Source organism: Ornithorhynchus anatinus, chromosome 17, assembly GCF_004115215.2.
Source record: "Ornithorhynchus anatinus isolate Pmale09 chromosome 17, mOrnAna1.pri.v4, whole genome shotgun sequence".
Classification (NCBI taxonomy): Eukaryota; Metazoa; Chordata; class Mammalia; order Monotremata; family Ornithorhynchidae; genus Ornithorhynchus; species Ornithorhynchus anatinus.
The window spans coordinates 287,654-306,933 of record NC_041744.1 but is presented as its reverse complement, the minus strand read 5'-3'; the positions used below and the strand labels follow the sequence as shown (position 1 = coordinate 306,933).

Genomic DNA, 19,280 nt, shown 5'->3' with positions numbered 1-19,280 from the left:
GGAGTCAGAAGGACACGCATTTTAATTCTGCTTTGCCACTTCTCTGCTGTGTGTGTGACATTCTCTGTACCTCAGTCATCTCATCCGTAAAGTGGGAATTAAGACCGTGAGCCCCATGTGGGACGTGGACTGTGTCCACCCTAACTTGTGTCTACTCCAGCATTTAGTACAGTGCCTAAAACATAGCAAGTGCTTAGTGAATACCATTAAAAAAAAAAAAAATCATACCCAACACAGCCCGTGTCCCAAATGGGTTCACCATCTAACGGGGAGGGGTGGGGAAATGGACAGGTATTTTATTCCCATTTTACAGAAGAGAAAACAAAAGCCCAGAGAAGTTAAATAATTTTCCCAGGGTCACACAGCAGTAAAAAAAACACAGTCAGGATTAGAACTCAGGCCTCTTGGTTTCCAGATCATGCTAAACTCAACTCGCCTAAAACTGAAACACTCATCTTCCCTCCTAACTCTGCGGCGGCAGTTAACGACTCTGTATTCTCAGTCCCGAAGCCCAGCAACCTTGATGACGTCTTCAGCTCCTTGCAGTCTCAACTCTTGTGTCGTCAGTTTGGTGTTTCCTGGTTGTTTTTTCCCCACAACATTTCCTGGGGCTACCCCTTTCTCTCCAAAAGTCCACCGCCTTCTTTTGTTCAATCCCTGGTTTTTACTGGGCGCTTGCTGAGTGCGGAACACTGATCAAGCCCTTGGGAGAGGGTCGTCCAACAGAGTTGATGGACACGTTCTCTGCCCCAAAGGAGCTTACAGCCTAGAAAGGGCAGATGGACCTTACTGTAAATAATCAATTGGATCGAGTGTTTACTGTGTTCAGAGCACTGTACTAAGCGCTCAGGGAAGTCGGTAGGCATGCTCCTTGCGTATAATGGCCTTACAGTCTAGAGGATAAATAACAGATATATGCGGAACTCCTGCCTGGAACTCCCCCTTGCTTCAAACCTGGCAGAGTAGAGCTCTCTCTGTCTTCAAAACCTTTTTGAGATCTCCCTGCTTGTAGGAAGCCTTCCTCGATTAATTCCTTACTACAACCCAGCCTGCACACTTGGCTCCTCTAATGCCAACCTACTCATCGTTCCTCCGTCTCATCCGTCTCACCACCGACCTCTCGCCCACATCCCGCCTCTGGCCTGGAACCCCCTCCCGCCTCACATCCAACAGATTACCACCCTCCCCACTGCCGTACTCCTCCAAAAAGCCTTACCTGACTAAGCCTTCCTTTCCTCTCCTGCCACTTGTGTCTGTCACGCTGATTTGTTCCCTTTATTCATCCCCCCCCAGTACTTATGTACATATCAATAATTTATATTAATGTCTGCCTCCCCCTCTAGATGGTAACCTTGTTGTGGGGTGGGAATGGGTCTGTGGTTATAATGTACTCTCCCGAGCGCTTAGTACAGTGCTCTGCCCCCAGTAAGGGCTCAATAAATACTCAACTGACTTACATTTCAGTTTATTTATTGAGCATGTCTACCAACTGTTGTTCTCTCCCGAGTACTTACTAAATGGTCATTAAATACCATTGACCGATTGACCTCATCATATTCTTACTGTTACAGCTTGTCCAGTCCTCTAGACTGTAAGTTTGTTGCGGGCAGGGAATGAATCTGTTTATAGTGGTATCGTACTTTCCCAAGAGCTTAGTACAGTGCTCTGCACCCAGTAAGTGCTCGATAAATACAGTTGAATGAATCCCCCTGTTCCTATTTGTAAGGAGTTTGAGCCAGTCTCGCCCCTTAGGCGGTCATCTCCTTGAGGACGGTCTGGGAATTTCAATCTATCAGTGGTATTTATTGAGTATCCATTATGTGCGGAGAACTGTTTTAAGCACTCGGGAGAGTACGATACAAAGAGACACCTTCTCTGCCGATTAATAATAAGCTTATGGTCTCGAGGGGCAGATAGACATTAATTTGTGCTTCTGTACTCTCCACCTGCCGAGTTCCATGCTCCGCACTCAGGAGGCGCTTCATAAATTCCAGAGTTCAATCGATCGAGTGACTCTGAAGCCCTTGATCTTCAGTGGGGTGACCCGTGGGGCGTTGGGCATTGCCGGAAGGGGAAACGTCCCCTTCGGTGCTTAGGCTTCCCCCCGCCTAAGCGATCGGGGCCTGTATCCACCCCCAGCGCTTAGTACAGCGTCTGGCGCGTAGTCAACGCTTGACAACTACCACTGTTATTATTGAGAAAGCAGCGTGGCTTAGTGGAAAGAGCCCGGGCTTGGGAGTCAGAGATCGTGGGTTCCAGTCCCGGCTCCGCCACCCGTCAGCTGTGTGACCTTGGGCATTTCTCTGGGCCTCAGTTCCCTCATTCGTAAAATGGGGATGAAGACAGTGAGTCCCCCGTGGGACAACCTGATGGACCTTGTATTCCACCCCGGACAGAATAATAATAATAATAAAGTTGGTATCTGTTAAGCGCTTACTATGTACCGAGCACCGTTCTAAGCGCTGGGGGAGATGCAGGATGATCAGGTTGTCCCACGTGGGGCTCGCCGTCTGCACCCCCATTTTACAGATGAGGTAAGAGAGGCACCGAGAAGTTAAGTGACTTGCCCCAAGTCACACACGGTTTCCCCTCTTCAAAGCCCCACTGAGAGGTCACCTCCTCCCGGAGGCCTTCCCAGGCTGAGCTTCCCCTTTTCCCTCTGCTCCCCCTTCCCCTCCCCTCGGCCAAGCCCCCTTTCCCCGCCCTTTCCCGCAGCTCCTCCCCCTCTCCCCTTCCCCTCCCCTCAGCACTGTGCTGCATATAGTGTCTACATTTTTATTCCCCTACTTATTTTATTAATGAGGTGTCCCTCCCCGTGATTCTATTTATCGTTTTTAAGGTTGACTCGTTTTTGTCCGCCTCCCCGATTAGACCGTGAGCCCGTCACTGGGCAGGGCCCGGTCTCTATCTGTTGCCGAACGGTAGCGTCCGAGCGCTTCGTACGGTGCTGTGCACCTAGTAAGCGCTCAGTAAATACTACTGAATGAAAGAATGAATAAGCGCTTAAGAAATCCCAATAGTATGATTGACGACGGTGATGATTGGGGAAGGGGCGGGCGCCGGGGGCGCCCCCTGGCGGCGGGGGTTAGGCCCCGCCCCTCCGTGTCGGGGGGGCGCATGCGCAGATCGGGAAGGGTGGGGGGTGGCGCGGAGGGGGGGGGAGGGGGAGCCCAGCCGCCACGAGAAGATGGCGGCGCGAGTGCTGCGGGCCCGGAGAGGGGCCGCCCTCGCCGCCCCTACCGCAGCCGCCCCCGCCCCCGCCGCCGCCGCCGCCGCCGCCGCCGGGCCCCGCCGGCCCGCGCCTCCCGGCTTCGCGCCCGGCCTCAGGTGAGCTCCCGCCCGGGCCCCTCCTCGCCCTGCCCTGCCCTGCCCTGCCCTGCCTTGCTCTCCCCTTCCCTCCCGCGGCCCCGCCTGCCAGCCCAGCCGGTCCTCGCACAGCGGCGGGGCCGGGGGCGGGGGCTGCTGCGCGGGACGCCACGCCGTGTCGCCGGGGCCTGGCCGTCCTCCCGCACGCCTGCCCTCCTGCCCGCCCGGGTCGGGCTCTCCCCGCCTCAAGGTCACCGCCCGCCCGCCCCGGGGCCGGAGGGGCGGAGCCGGAGCGGGCCCTTCCTCCTCCTCGCCTCCCTCCTCTTTTCTCCTCCCTTCTCCCTCTTCCTTCCTCCCTCCCTCCCTCTCCCTCCTCTCTCCCTCCTCCGCCATCCCTCTTCCTCTTCCCTCCTCTCCCTTCCTTCCTCCCATATTCTTTTCCTCCTCCTTCCCTTCCCCACCATCCCTCTTCCCTCCCCCTCCCTCCTCCGTCCTCCCTTTTTCCACCACCATCCGCCTCCCTCCTCCACCACGACCCTCCCTCCTCCATCGTGACCCTTCTTCCATCATGACCCTCCCCCCATCGTGACCCTCCCTTCACGGTGACCCTCCCTCCTCCACCATCCCCTTCCCTCCTCCACCATGACCCTCCCTCCACCATGCCTCTCCCCCTCCACCATGACCCTCCCTCCTCTGCCATCCCTCCTCCCTCACCACTCTTCCACCATCACGACCCTCCCTCCTTCATGACCCTCCTTCCTCCACCGTGACCTTCCCTCCTCCACCCCCCCCTTCCCCCTCTCTTCGCCCCTCTCTCCTCCGCCTCCCCTTTCTCTCCACGCCCCCCCCCACCTCTGCCCAGGGATCCAGGTTACCCACCCACCCACCCAGGCGATATCCAGGTGGGGGGCGGGCAGGGACACGGGCTCCTGGACCCTGCCTAGGCTCAAACCCGCCCCCGACTTTATGTGGAGGGGTCCCTCTCTTCAGACCACCCGCCAAGCAAGGACCCCCCACCCCCACTTTCTGCCCTAGAGGAGCCTTGGTTTGCAGGGTAGGGGGGACAGGGGGGTTCGTGCACATGCGGGATGGAGCCAGGCCCCACGTGACCCGGTCACTCAGGATGTACTCAGAATTTCCCTCCGTTCACTTATGACACTCGTGTCTCAAAACTTGCCGGCACAAGCCGCCCGTGTCGTCTCTTGGCGGTGTGCTCCTTGGCCGGGTTTGGGAGCGAGAGGCCCGAGGGGGGGCTTGCCGTCCCGACTGGTCCGTGGTGTTCATTGAGCGCTTACTGCACCGGGCGCACCGGGCTGAGCGTTTGGAAGAGTACAGCGCAACGGAGTTGGTTAAACAGAATCCCTGCCCGCAAGGAGTTTACGGTCCAGAGGAGCCCCGACTGCCCAGCCTCGGGCCGAGGCCCTCCGTCTTTCTCCGTCTGACCTCCTAAGCCAGGCGCGTGCTACCCACCAAAGCTACGGGCAGAAAGCCCCCGTCTCTGCCAGAGGAAAGACAGGAGACGCAACCGGTCCCGAAATCCCCTAGGTTGTCCTCTGAGGGCTACTGCTTCGAACTGGGCCAGAGACGGTCGTGATCCAGACGGGTTGTCGTACGTGACCTCGTTTCCTTTTGCCACATCTTGTGAGAAGCTGGCGTCCCCAGAGTTCAGGTGGTTGCAGACGTTTGGCGCTTTAGTGGAGAATGGCTGTGTCTTTTGATCAGACCCGGGGGGAAGATTGCATACCCGGAAGGGTTTCCCATATCGTCCTCTTTCGCCGGAGACGCGTGTACGTGCTGTATTTCATAAAAAGAGTTTCCTTTGAAGTTCCGAGCGAAGACAGGGCTGCTTAGACACAAAAAGTCATGCTGGGCCTGGCTTATCACCTGGAGCGTTTCATTCATTCAGTAGCAGTTATCGAGCGCTTACTATCAGCGCTTCAAACGACTTGTAACTTGACAGACCCTCCAAGCATACGTCCGGTCCCGACATCAATAAAGTTGATTGTCATGAATCGCTCTACGTTTACTGGGTTTGGTCTTATTCCAGTTTTCTCAACTACTATCCTCCAGTTCTCTCGTCGATGGTCTTGTCTTGTGAAGGAATGTTATCAACGAATACATTTAGAGAGCTTGATTTTCAAAAATAAGAATGGTAATTGTGGCATTTATTAAGAGCTCAATACCTGCCAAGCCCCTGTACTAAACGCTGGGGTAGGTGCAATATCATCAGGTCCCACGAGGGACTCAGAGCCTAAGTAGGAGGGACAACAGGCATTGAAACCCCTTTTTGCAGATGAGGGAACTGAGGCACAGAGACGTTAAGTGATCTGCCCGAGGTCACAGCAGACAAGCCGTAGAGCCGGAATTTGCAGATTGAGTGTACAAATGGGCATTCCTTCATCATCATCGATGGTATTTATTGAGTGCTTACTGTGTGCAGAGCACTGTACGAAGCGCTTGGGAGAGTACAGTGCCCCAGAGTTGGTAGACACGTTCTCCGCCCACACCGAGCTTAGAGTCTAGAGGGGGAGTCGGATAGTGATATTAAATAATTTATAATATATAATTTAAAGATAGGTATGTCAGTGCTGTGGAATCGAGGGTGGGTCCGTTATCCGGTGCCCAGAGGTTGCACATCTATTTTCTGAGCCCACAGTTTACCTCACATAGGAAAGAAGGATTGATCCATCAGTAGTATTTATTGAGCACCTACTGCGGGTAGGGCACAGTCCTAAGCACTTGGGCGAGGACAGCAGGGTTAGGAGACACCATCCCTGTCCTCGAGGAGTTTATCATCTAATTGGGGAGGCAGACGCTAAATTAATTTACGGACAAGAGGAAGAAGGAAAAGGAGATAAGAATACGATGAGTTGGGGTTTAAGTGAAAGGATTGATAAGTCGGTGTGTCCGGGAGTGCCGTGGGTGATCGTGTTTACATTCATTCATTCAGTCGTATTCATTAAGCGCTTATTGTGTTCAGAGCACTGTACCTAGGTGTGAAGTTGGAGGAGGTGTGTTGAGTTGGAAGTTGAGTGGGCTGCAATCTCCTTGGGGAGTAGAGATTTCCCAAAAGCTTTGAAGAGGGAAAGAGCTATGGTCAGGCAGGTTTTTAATGATGATTATAATTGCAGTATATGATAAGCACATACTACGTGCCAAGCACTAGGTAATTACAAGTTAATCGGGTTGGACGCACAGTCCCAGTCACCCGTGAGACTCGCCTCCTTAGGAGGAGAGGTAGTACGGAGCGCCCGTTTTACGGATGAGGAATGTGAGGCCGAGAGAAGTGACGCGACCTGGCCCAGGTCACACAGCAGTCGTGTGATTGAGGCGGGATGAGCCCCTAGGTCCTCCGATTCCCAGGCCTCCGCTCTTTCCACTAGGCCACCCTACTCCTTGGGTGAGATTTGGCTTTGGAGGGAGGTCCAGGCAGCCGGGCGGGCTTGAGCAGGAGGCGGGCGGTGGCAGTGGGGTAGAGGAGGTGGCTGGGGGAGCAGGCTGACTCCCTGCCGGGAGGAGACCCCAGGAGACCCTGGGGGTCTGGGTCGGGGGACAACGCCTTGACTGAGAGGTGAATTTAGCTTAGAGCCGCTGGGCCTCCCCTGTCTCCTGCTCTTGTCTACTGCCATTTTTTTTGTTGTTTTTTATGGTATTCATTATGCACTTAATAACTCAACTTGTTAGGCACTGAACTAAGTGCTGGGAAGATACAAGTTAATCAGGTTGAACACAGTCCAGTGTGGGGCTTATAGTCTTTATCCCCGTTTTCCATTCATTCGTTCATTCAGTCACATTTACTGAACGCTTATTCTGTGCAGAGCACTGGTGAGGCGACTGAGGTGGAGAAAGGGGAAGTGACTTGCTCCTGTTCTACAACACCTGTGATTGTGGCGCTGGGAGAGCAAGGCTTTTCACATCTGTTTTCCTGAGAGAAGCACCGAGAGTTTCTTCATCATTTTATTCGTATCCCCCACCAGCCCCACAGTACTTATGTCCGTATCTGTTATTTATTTATTTCTATTAATGTATCTCTCCCTCTAGACTGTAAGCTTGTTACGGGTAAGGAATGTGTCTGTTATATTGTGCTCTCCCAGAGACTTAGTACAGTGCGCAGCCCACAGTAAGCACTCAGTAAATACGATTGACTGGCTGGCTGACTGATTTTGTGGCGCCGAAGGTGACCTTCCAGATCCCAGCAGCTGTGTAGCTCCCTCCCATGCTCGCTTCGCGCCGGAAGCTCCCGGCCCTGGGCCCTGCGGATGGGGCTGTGGTCGGCATTGGCCTGGGGCCTCTGACCCAGTGTGGTGGCTGGTCTCCCTGCCCCCCTCCCCCTCCCCCATCACTCCCCCCATGTTTCGGTGAGCATGGAAGCTGGCCGAGGTGTGCCCCTCACCCTCTCCCTAGGTCCTTTCCGCTGCCTCCCTGGCTCTGGCCTGAGCCCAGCAGCAAACAGCCCCGCTCTAGGCGTCCGTCCCACGTTTTGTAATAATAATAATAATATTGGTATTTAAGTGCTTCCTATGTGCAGAGCACTGTTCTAAGTGCTGGGGTAGCTACAGGGTTATCAGGTTGTCCCACATGAGGGTCCACGTAATCCCCATTTTACAGCTGAGGGAACTGAGGCACAGAGAAGTTAAGTGACTTGAGAAGTTGAAAAGCAGCGTAGTCTAGTGGATAGAGCATTGGCCTGGGAACCAGAAAGACCTGGGTTCTCATACCGGCTCTGCCCCTTATCTGCCGTGTGACCTTGGGCAAGTCACTGCATTTGGGCCTCAGTGACCTCCTCTGTAAGAAGGAGATTAAGACTCTGAGCCCCACATGGGGGACAGAGTGTGTCCAACCCGATTAGCTCGTATCTAACCTAGCACTTAAAACAGTGCCTGGCACATAGTAAGTGCAAATACCATAAAAAAAAAACCACAAGCAGGGAGGGTGGGGTGGAGTGGGGTCCAGTCTTGCTGGATGCACAGTTGTCTCGCGGGCTGCTGAGAATGCGCGGGCAGGGGCGCCTGCGTGTGTGAAATGTGTGAGCGTGATGTGACCGTCCCCGGGAGGCAGGGAGGCGGCTGCTCTTTCACTTCAGGATGAAGGGCACGGGCATGAAATGGAGGCCCGGTGGGGCACCCGCCTTTTGACCCTGTGAGCGTGTTCAACTTGGCTTCCGCCGCTCTGCCCTCCCCCAACCTCCAGACCCCACCCCACCCCACCCCCCCAGGGTCTGCCCTGTGTCGGGCTTTTCCAGCTCCCCGGGAGAGTGGGTCCCCGAGCTCTGGGTGATGCTTTCTGCCTGCTCCCCCGCCTGTGCGTTCTGGGTGTTCAGGCCCGGCCCGGGACTCCTTGGGCTGACAGAGCATCCTTATCATTGTCGTTCATTCATTCAATTGTACTTATTGAGTGTTTACTGTGTGCAAAGCACTGTACTAAGAATTTGGGAGAGTACAATATAATAAAAAGCAGGCACATTCCCTGCTCACAAACGAGCTTACAGTCGTCTTATCGTTTTTCTCAGCTTTGCAACCTAGACCTTAAATCTGTATCTCTCGACAACCAATGAGCCGCCAGGCTCGGGCAGTGCGGGTACGTTCTGCAGGACACCTGGGAGCAGAACCCTGTGCTGAGCGCTCGGGTGGGTACAGCCGAAGCAGGACGCACATTCTCTGCCCTCCAGAAGCTCACAGTCTAGCGTTGGGTGCGGCAGTGGGAGCCGGAGGAGGAGGAGCAGATAGAGAGCCGCTGGTAGTCCAAGGGGTCAGACCGAATTAACCGGTCAGAGAAAGCGGATGGCCAACGGTGCCTGAGGGCCGGGATGTCACCGTTCGAGTTTTCTTCTAGATCAAGTTAACAGATTTCTTTCCACTGGGCCACACTGCCTTTTTCTGAAGAAGCAGTGTGGTCTACTGGAAAGGGCCTGGGCCTGAGAGTCAGAGGACCTGCTGTGTGACCTTGGGCAAGTCACTTCACTTCTCGGTGCCTCAGTTTCCTCATCTGTAAAATGGGGATTAAGACTGTGAGCCCCATATGGGATAGGGACTCCGCCTGACCTGATGAACTTGTATCTACCCAAGTACTTAGAACAGTGCTTGACACATAGTAAGCGCTTAACAGTTGCCACAATTATTATTATCAGCAACAACAATAATAATAATAGTTATTGTTATCTCCTCCAGGACCGTGGCCTCGTCCCCCAACAGACCCCGCGAAGACAGCTGGCTGAAATCTTTATTCGTCCGTAAAGTCGACCCGAGGAAAGATGCCCACTCCAACCTCCTGGCCAAGAAGGAGACCAGCAGCCTGTACAAACTGCAGTGTGAGTGAGAGCCCCCGCCCGCCACCTGGGCCCAGCGTATCAGGCCCTTGGGGTTCCTAAGGTTCTCACCCCGTCGTCTCTCATTTCAGTTCACAACGTGAAGCCGGACTGCTTGGAAGCGTACAACAAAATCTGGTGAGCGGCAGTGTCCGAAAACGTCCGCGGCCTCGGTCCCAGCGGGTGTCCCGGCGACCGGCCCCGTCGAGGACTTGCCTGGAAAAGGGAGCGGGAGAAAATGTCCCTGGGCCCTAGAGAGTTTCACACCGAGCCGTCCTCGAGACGTCCCGCTGTTGGCACCGTCCGACTGGCGGTCGGTTTTCCTCCCTGGGGTCTGAGCCGACCTTGCCAGAGAATTCTCAGGGTGGGAGTCGTAACGTGCGTTCTCTGTGCCAAGCAATGTAATAATGTTGGTATTTGTTAAGCGCTCACTATGTGCCGAGCACTGTTCTAAGCGCTGGGGTAGATACAGGGTCATCAGGTTGTCCCACGTTAGGCTCACAGTTAATTCCCATTTTACAGATGAGGTAACTGAGGCACAGAGAAGTTAAGTGACTTGCCCACAGTCACACAGCTGACAAGTGACAGAGCCTGGATTTGAACTCGTGACCTCTAACTCCCAAGCCCGTGCTCTTTCCACTGAGCCACGGTGTACTAAGAGCTGGGGTAGATAGAAGATCATCAGGTCCCACATCGGGTTTACAGTCCAACTAGGAAGGAGAACAGGATTTGAACCCCCATTTTGCGGATGAGGAAACTGAGGCGAAGTGAAGTGACTTGCCCGAGGTCACACAGCGAGTACGTGGCAGAGCCAGGATTGGAACTCAGGTTCTGTCACTCCCGGGCCCAGCCTCTTTCAACTAGGCTGGGCTGCTTCATGTGTAAGCAATAAACTCCCTGGAAAGCTTGGAAATTATTGTTTGAGGCAAGCAGTGTGTTTGTGAAGGTGTCAGCCGCTTGCACACACACAATGTCTCTCCCTCTCCCCGTCTCCCTCTCTCGCCGCCCCCCCCAGTGCTCGCCCCTTAGGGCAGAATCTCATTCGGAATGGACAGACTTTATGCTGGTTTCCCCATCTGCAAAAAATGAACATGATGATAATAATAGTGATAATAACGGTATTTGTGTGGGCTCACTGTGCGCCGAGCACTGTAACTACTGAGATACGTACAAGATCGTTAGATCGCACACAGTCTTTGTCCTACATGGGGCTCACAGTAAGAAAGAGAACAGGTATTGAGTCCCCATTTTATAGGGAACTAAACAGAGAAGTTACGGGACTTGCCCTGTGGTCACATAGCAGGCAGTTGGCATTCAATATGCGTTCTCCTTCCTCCTTAGATTGGGAGCCTTACATCTTACAGGTACCGTGTCCTACCTGATGATCTTGTATCGACCCCAGTGCTTAGCACGTAGAAAGGGTGACACCAGTACAATGACCGTCCCGCCTGGGGGGTCAGGGGACACCCGTCACGGTCAGGCTTTCTGGTGGGCCGGGACTGTCCGCTCTCCCTGTGGCCGTGGCTCTCGTCGAAGCTCACGAAACTCCTCTCAGTCCCAGAGAAAGCCCAGGTTGCTCGTGCCGTCCCGGCCCCGAGAGCTGAGGCCGCCCCCGCACGAGCAGAGCGGGTCCCGGGTGGCGGGGAAGGTCCAAGGGGGCTCTCCGGGGTGGCGCCCGGACGGACCCGAGCATGCTCTGCTCCCCTTTCAGCCAGGAAGTGCTGCCCAAGATCCACGAGGAGAAGCAGTACCCGTGCACGTTGGTGGGGACGTGGAACACGTGGTACGGGGAGCAGGACCAGGCCGGTAGGGAGCCCGACCCTCTGAGCGACCCAGTCACTCCCGGGGCGGGGGTGGGGGGACAGTGTCCTGTCAGAGCCGAAAGCCCCCTCGGCGCCCCGGGCCGGGGGGCGAGGAGGGCCGTCCCGGTACTGAAATCGGCCGGGGACCTCTTGCCCCATATCTGATGTGTTGGAGGCCCACGCCGGGCTTCGCTGTGCCCCGCTCTGCTCTGTGGACCGTGGCCGCCAAGTCCCTCGGGGGTCTTGGGGGCCGGTGCGGGTGTGGCTCACGGGCCCTGAGTGTGTGCCCGTGTCTGAAATTCTCTTTCAGTCCATCTCTGGCGGTACGAGGGAGGCTACCCGGCCCTCACTGAGGTCATGAACAAGCTCAAAGAAAATAAGGTATGCTTTCAATGTGTTTATTAACTTCGGGGGCAAGGGGAGAGAGGAGGTGTCGGGGTAGGGGAAGAGGGTCCTTTCACTGGGCCCCCGGAGTTTTCCGTTAGAGACGCCGGCCACTGGGAGCGTCCGCCGTCTTGAGGAGAGCACAGTTAAGACGCAGCTTTCTCCGCAGAAATCCCGGTGGCCGGGGCACTTGGGCTTCGGAATGGATTCGAAACCACCTCAGGGATCGGGCTGTATCAGTCAGTCATATTTATTAAGTGCTTACTGTGTACAGAGCACAGTACTAAGCGCTTGGGAGAGTACAACATTCACCAGACACGTTCCCTGCCCACAACAAGCTTACAGTCTAGACCCTCTCTGTGCCGAGAGGGTCCACCGGGCTGGGGCCGGGACCGGGGCCGGGGCTGGGCAGAACCTCGCTAAGGAGTCCATGGGGCCCGTGTGAAGGGCTGACGAGAACCTCGGTTGTCTCTGGAAGGAGTTCTTCGAGTTCCGCAAGGAGAGAGGGAACATGCTGCTGTCTCGCAAGAACCAGCTGCTGCTGGAGTTCAGCTTCTGGAATGAGCCCGTTCCCCGACCGGGCCCCAACATCTACGAACTGCGGTCCTACCAGCTCCGAGTGAGTGTCTGCAGCGCCCCCCCGGGGGGGCGAGGGGAGTGGTGGTTGTGGGGGGTGGGCAGGGTGGAGGTTGGGAACCCACACTCCCACAAACCCTGTGCCCCGGTGGAGGCTCCAGCTGCTCAGTCCGGAGAGCCCCAGCCCCCCCTTCCTCCTGCTCCTCCTCGTCTACCCCCTCCTCTTCCTCCTACTCTTCCTTCTCCTCCTGCCCTTCCTTTTCCTCTGCCCCTCCTCCTTCTGCTGCCCCTCCTTCTCCTCCTCCTCCCCACGCCCGGACCTTGGTTAGTCTTTGTTCTCCCTTAAGCTCCTCCTCGTCCCCGCTTGGTGGATCTGTTGGGGTTCTAGAGACGCCCTGACCCACGAGCTGACCCTCGGCTCGTCCCGTGCGGACAAAGGCTTTCTGGGGATCTCCTGGCGAGTGGCCCCCTGGGACGGGGTGCTGTGTGGGTGCTCCGAATGAGTGGCCCTGACCTCCCCCACACCATCTCCCTATCTTCCCTCCCCCCAACACCACCCCATGCCTGCTCTGCCCATCCCCAGCCCGGCCTGGCCCAAGCCCAGCCCGGCCCCAGGCCTGAGGGCCTCCCTGCACCTTCTCTGTTTTGAAGGAGCAGTAGTTGGGGTTGGTGTTGGGCTGGGGCCAGGCTGGAGCCGAGTGGGGGCCGAGCAGGCGAGAACCGGACAGACGCGGTTTATGTTGTGCGTTGCCCATGTTGGCCACCTGCAGGTAGTTTCCGGGGCTGGGCCGAACCCCTCTCCGTCCTCAACTTGAGGCCTCCATGAGGAAGAGCCGGAGGACCGGGTCTGGGGGCGCAGGAGGGGTCTGGGGACACCCCTCACGAGCCGTTTTCCTGGTGTGGCTCGGCCAGATCAGCGTAGCCACGGCCAAGAGCCTCGCTGAACTGGTGGCCTCACGGGTGGGTGCCGGGCTCGTGGCCCCGCAGCCAGCCGGCTTGTGGAACACCGGGCCGGTGAGTCGGAGGACCTGGGTTGTAAACCCAGCTCTGCCACTTACCTCCTGGGGGACCTTGGGCAAGTCACTTCGCTTCTCTTGGCCTCAGTTTCCCCATCTGTAAAATGTACCAGTACAACAGTATCTGTTGTTCCTCCTCCTCAGAGTGTGAGCCCCATGAGGGACTGTCAGTGACTCTGATCAGATCATATCATGTCTCCTCCAGCACAGTGTTTGGCACCTAGCAAGTACTTAATAAATACCACCAAGATTATTAGGACCTTGCTGCTCCCAGAGAATCTGCTCACCTCCCTTGCTCATTTTTCCTAAAAAGAAAGGTTAAGCTATTTCCTGTGGAATCTCTGAGCAGAACTAAGAGTACTAGCCAAGGTGGGTGTTTGAGGCAGAGTGGCGAGTACTAACCGAGAGGTCCTAGGGGCCAAAACGAAGATGTTTGAGTCCTGGGAGGAGCCGCTTCCCATTCTTGGGCTCATTCCCGTTCCCATTCTCTACATCTGCCTAAATGGGAAGAGACTGGGACCTTGGAGGGGCAACTGGGCCCACCGGATGGGATTGGGGTCATCGACACAGGACTTTAGAAGAAGCTTGGGGGACCGGCACCCCACTGTCCATTCTTACTAAGAACCAAGATGTGGATGTGCATGTGGGAGAGGGTGGTCTTGTTTTGCAGTTTTCTTGGAAGTCCTTCCAGATTTCTTTGTCCCTGAGTTAACATGCCACAAATGTTTCTTTCAGCCAGGAACGATGATCGAATGGGGCAACTATTGGTAAGTGGCCACAGCGGGTGGCAGCGGGCCTCCGGGCCAGTATGCTGTCGGCATCTCTAATGGACTGTTCCTCCTCCCCTGTTCGCGGTAGAGCCGAGGACTCTTGGGGCTCCGGGGACCTCCGATCCCGGCCCGAGCACGGGCACAAGTCTAGCTTTGCCCAGGGTGCCGTTTGCCCCCGGCTGCATCCCAGCTCTGGCTGGCGCACACGGCCCCCGGCTCGCCCGCGACCCCGAGGCTCAACTGCTGCTGCTGCGTCTCGTGTTGGCCCAGGCAGCAAAGTGCCAACGCCAGGGCCGAACTTCCCTTCTCCCCGCTGCCGCCTCTCTCCTCCCCCCACGCCCTTCTCCCCTGACCCCTTCCCCGAGTGCAGTGGCGGTGGTGAGGGTGTTTATCGAGTGCCCTCTGGGCGCCGGACGCTGGACGAGCACTGGGGGCCTCCTAGGATGAGAGTCAGGCTCACGGTCAGCCCACGATTGGGCCCACGGGGGCTTCTGGGCTCAGGATGCAGTCGGAGATGGGAGAGACGCACAGGTACCGAAAACGGTACGCGAGGGTCTTGTCCTGCACCGGGAGATGGGTCGGCGGCAGCTGCAGAAAGAGGGGGCGGAGGCAGGGACGCTGGGGGGTTTGGCCCTCGCTCGCTGTGCAGTCCGACCTGGGTGGGAGCACGGGGCTGAGGTCTTCTAACCCCTGGAAACGTCAGGGAGGGCGGGGGGTTGGGGAGGCGGTCGCCGATCACCGCCCGGGGCAGCCCAGCCCCCGCCTGGGCCAGCACCCTGGGCCCAGACTCCAAGCAGGAGGGAGAGAATTCGGATCCAGAAGGGAATCGGCTAAGGGAGCCCAGGGGGGACTAGGCGAGTCGGGGGTCTTCGGTGTGGAGATGGGAGACCTGAGCGCCATCAGTCACTCGGTACGATTTACTGAGTGCCTGCTGTGGCACTGTGCTGAGCGCTTGGGGGAACCCAGTGGAATTAGGGAACGCAATCTCTGTCTTCAGTGAGCTTACAATCGATCAGTAGGTGCTTAACAAATACCGTTTAAAAAACAACAACAATTGGTAGTATCGACAGAGTGAGTACTGTGGGTGGACTCTTTATTAAGCCCTCAGAAGAGAAACGGTTAAGAGTCAAGTGAGTTAACGGTAGAGTTAACCTGATTCGCTTGTATCTACCCCAGCACGAAGTACAGGGACTGGCACGTAGTAAGCATTTAACAAGTACCATAATAATTATTTTTATTATGGCAAGATGCCTGACCTCAAGAAGCTTACGGTCTAATGCGGGAGGTAGACACTAAAATAAATGACAGAGAAGAGGGAGTTCGGGGAGTTCCGGAGGCCCGGCTTCTAGTGGGACAGCGGAGCCACCCAGTGCCGCCGCCCAGCTCGGGGACCACCCCACCCCCACCCCCTCCACTCCCCGGGAGCCATCACCTCCAGCTCACGCCCAGCCTGGCAATGATTTTCCACACTGGAACTTCCGATTTTATTTTAACACCTAGGTGACCGTTTAGGCGGCCCGCCCAGCCCCCGCCGGCCCGGCCCACCCCGCCCCGGTTCAGGGTAGGTTCCCGGCTCCGGCCGCCATAAAGCGCCGTAAGTGTCCCGGACTCGCGCTCCTGAGTTAGAGCAATTCAGAGTGGCCCGATCGATGGCGCTTTAGATGAAAACCAAGATCTTCTCCTCGGAACTGACGTGCTGGGCCGTGATTAGGGTAATTTCAGTAATTTGCCAATGAGGTTGGTCTTTCACTTTGGGCTCGAAAATAATAAATCAGACGTACAATTGTGTAATAGAAAACTGATGACCTAACACTTTTCTTAATTCACGGGCCATGGACTAATTCTCTGAATCTTTTCCAACTGGTTTTGGTGGTTATGCAGATGTCTGACCCTTCCCCCCGACCCCCTCCCCGACTGTGGGGAACCAGCTCTGTCTTTTGAGAAGTAACGGTGGCTCGCCCAGAGCCCTTTGGAAGGGAGCAGGAGGACGGGAGCGAGGCGGCGGGAGGACGGGGTCCCCGGCGGGCCGAGGAGGAGAGCCGCTGCAACCGGGGGGTCGGGCCGAGGGGGTTTTCCCCACTGAGACCACTTCCGCCGGCTGGTCCACGGGACAGGCGGGGGCTCGGCCGGCATCAGAGACCCAAGGCTGTTTGTGTGTCCGCAGGGCCCGGGCCATCCGCTACCGCCAGGACAATCAGGAAGCCGTCGGAGGATTCTTCTCTCAGATCGGCCAGTTGTACATGGTGCATCACCTGTGGGGTAGGGTCCTCCTCTCTCCCCCTTCCCCTCGCCCCCGGGCCTCCGCGGGGAAGAAGGCAGTCTGTTCCGTGCCCCCCCCCCCCCCCCCCCCCCCCCCCGTGTTCCCACGCTCCCCTGCCCCTTATTCCCACGCCCGCCTGGCGACTGACCACCACGATCAAGTTTCCGGCAGGGAGGCACCCCGGGGGCCGTCCGGGCTCGGGCCCAACGGTCGAGGGCCAAGCTCCACATTGAACGCCGGTTTGTTTCCACGCCGGCCTCCCTGCAGGACCCCAGGGTGGCCGAGCCCGTCGGGCTGGGGGGCGGCGGGGCGGGCCTCCACGGGACTGTGACTGCCAGGGAGCCTTAAGGTCTAGCCCTAAGGTTCCTTTGTGGGAATTCCCCCAGCATACAAAGATCTCCAGTCCAGAGAAGACACACGGAACTCGGCCTGGAACAAACACGGCTGGGAAGAACTCGTGTATTACACAGGTACGGCCCGGCAATCCCTTTTTTTTAAAATAGTATTTGTCGAGCGCTTACTATGTGTCAAACACTGTTCTGAGCGCTGGAGTAGGTCTGTGTTAATTAGGTCGGATGCAGTCCCTGTCCCTCGTGGGGTTCACAGTCTAAGTATGAGGGAGAAAGGTATCCCCGTTGTATAGCTGAAGAAACTGAGTCACAGAGAAGTGAAGTGACTTGCCCGCGGTCACACAGCAAGGAGTTGGCAGAGCCAGAATTAGAGCCCAGGTCCTTTTTACTTCCAGGCCTGTGCTCTCCACTAAGCCAGGTTGCTTTCCTTCCTGGGAAAGTGCTTGGTATTCCCCCACGTCTCTTCAGTTCGCATGTGGCAGAGATCATTCCGTTTGTGGGCTCTTTGGGAGAGCGAGGCTCCATGCTGGGTGCCCACTTTGTTCAGACCGCTGTACGGGGCACATTCGGTGTGCAGAGGCTGTTCTGGATGCCCACTGTGTGCAGATCACTGTTGTGGGGGCCACCTGGGTTGCCCAGCACTGTGCTGGGCTGGGTTGTTGAGCCCCATCAGGTCCTCCTTTGTGTTGCCATGTTCTTGGAGAGTCTGGATGCCCCCCACCCGGACCCGCCTCCCCGACCACCACCACTGTGTGGATGCCGGCCTGGTCTGGACCCCAACCCAGCAAGGCCCAAACCTTTCCCTGTCACGAAAACTCCCCTGACCCCTTGCCAGCCCAGGAGGGTGGGGAGAGCACCAGGTGCCCTGTGTCCGTCCACCCTCTGGGTAGCTTCCCTGGGCAGGGAATGTGTCTGTTATATTATTACACTGTACTCTCCCAAGCGATTAGTACAGTGCTCTGCGTGCCATAAGAACTCAATAAATACGATTGACTGACCCTCTCACCGCCTCTAATTCTCCCCTCTCCTTTTCAGTGCCCCTCATTCAGGAAATGGAGTCCAGGATCATGATACCGCTGAAGATCTCGCCTCTTCAGTAAAGCTGGGATTGACTTCCTTGTGCCTGCCTAGGTCTAAGTGACAAGTATTTGTCTTCAGTTAATTTGGTGGTATACCCGGAATATCATGGTGAGAGAGTAGCATCGCAATGTGAAACTGCTGTGTGTCGCTTATCAAAGATTGAGAGAGAGAGAGGCGCCTCTTTCCTCCAGAGTCTAAATAGCAGTGGGCCCCAAAGAAAAGTGTCCCGGCTCACTGGCCGGTGGTCCCGGGGCTCCAGGACTTGCCCCCCCCGAAGCGGCCAACAGGCCCGTCTCCGGGGGGAGGCTGGGATGCCGCGTGAATCGGAACCACCTAAAATTAGAATCCAATCGGGAACCCAACTTCTATCCAGTTTTCTCTAGTAGGGCAGCATCGGCGGCGAGCCCGTCCCCGCAGACGTCCCGCCGGCTGCAGCCAGTTCTGGGAGCGCCGGGCCACGTGGTTCGCGGGGCTTCTACCCCGGCTGCTCCGGGAGCCGCTCAGACCACGCGTGGGCGCGTCACCCACTGCGACGTCCCCAGAAAAGTTCCAGATGGATAGATGCCGGTAGCGTATCCCTTCCCTGACCGGGTGGCGGTCGGTCCGCGCATCCAAGAGAGTTCCATCCTGGGAGAAACCGATGCCCAGATGCGAAATATCCGATCTCTAGGCTGGGCTCGGGTCTGTGGGGGCAAAATGTCACCCCCGGCCCACGTTGGACCAGAGAAGGAGCCGGAGGCACAGCTTGGTCTGGGGTTTGGAAAAGAAATTCCTTCAAGAGCACTGAGTGTTTCTTTTTAAATTACATTTTCCACAATCGAAGCAGAGAGAGGCTAGGGGAGGGGTCCGCTCTCCCGGCCATCGGAGTTGGGAGACCTGCCGCGGCAGACATTTCCCCGACGGCGCTTGGAAAGGGTGTACGTAGGCCAAGACCCCCCCCCCCCCCGGGTGTCCGTGTCCTGTCCGTTTCTGTCAGATTTCGTTTCTGAGTGTTGTGTTCCCGCCGTGTCCGTGTCCGTCATGACGTGAAATCTTGTCGCGATGATATGTTACCGTCTGCCCCAGATAGCTAAAGTATCGCAGTGTAAATTACAGTGTGTACAAATCACAGAACAGATGTCTAATTTGTACATTTGAATGGTTTTCTGCTAGAGCACATAAAGTCAATAAAATCCCTTTAATTTTCACATACAGCTTGTGTTGCTTTAGTGGCTCCCCTGTGGCCCTCCACTCTCTTGCCCAACATTGCGGGGAGAGAGAATTGAGCCTCTGAGTTGGGTTTTTTTTTTTTTTACGGTATTTGTAAATGCTTATTAGGTGCCGGAGACTGTACTAAGCGCTGGGGTAGATACAAGACAGTCAGGTTGGAAAAAATCCATGTCTCACATGGAACTCATAGTCTTAATCCCTATTTTGCAAATGAGGTAAGTAA

General features: G+C 56.3%; 1 protein-coding gene across 1 annotated transcript; it reads left to right on the top strand.

Moving 5' to 3' along the window:
* Positions 1 to 3,277: 3,277 nt before the first annotated feature.
* On the top strand, positions 3,278 to 19,039 carry NIPSNAP2 (nipsnap homolog 2; the record flags this gene model as incomplete). Its single annotated transcript, XM_029082459.1, has 10 exons — positions 3,278 to 3,327; positions 9,474 to 9,613; positions 9,703 to 9,748; positions 11,322 to 11,416; positions 11,723 to 11,793; positions 12,275 to 12,415; positions 14,124 to 14,155; positions 16,323 to 16,417; positions 16,805 to 16,888; positions 17,804 to 19,039. Coding segments are annotated over 10 exons (819 nt in total), but the record flags the coding sequence as incomplete, so codon positions are not given.
* Positions 19,040 to 19,280: the final 241 nt, after the last annotated feature.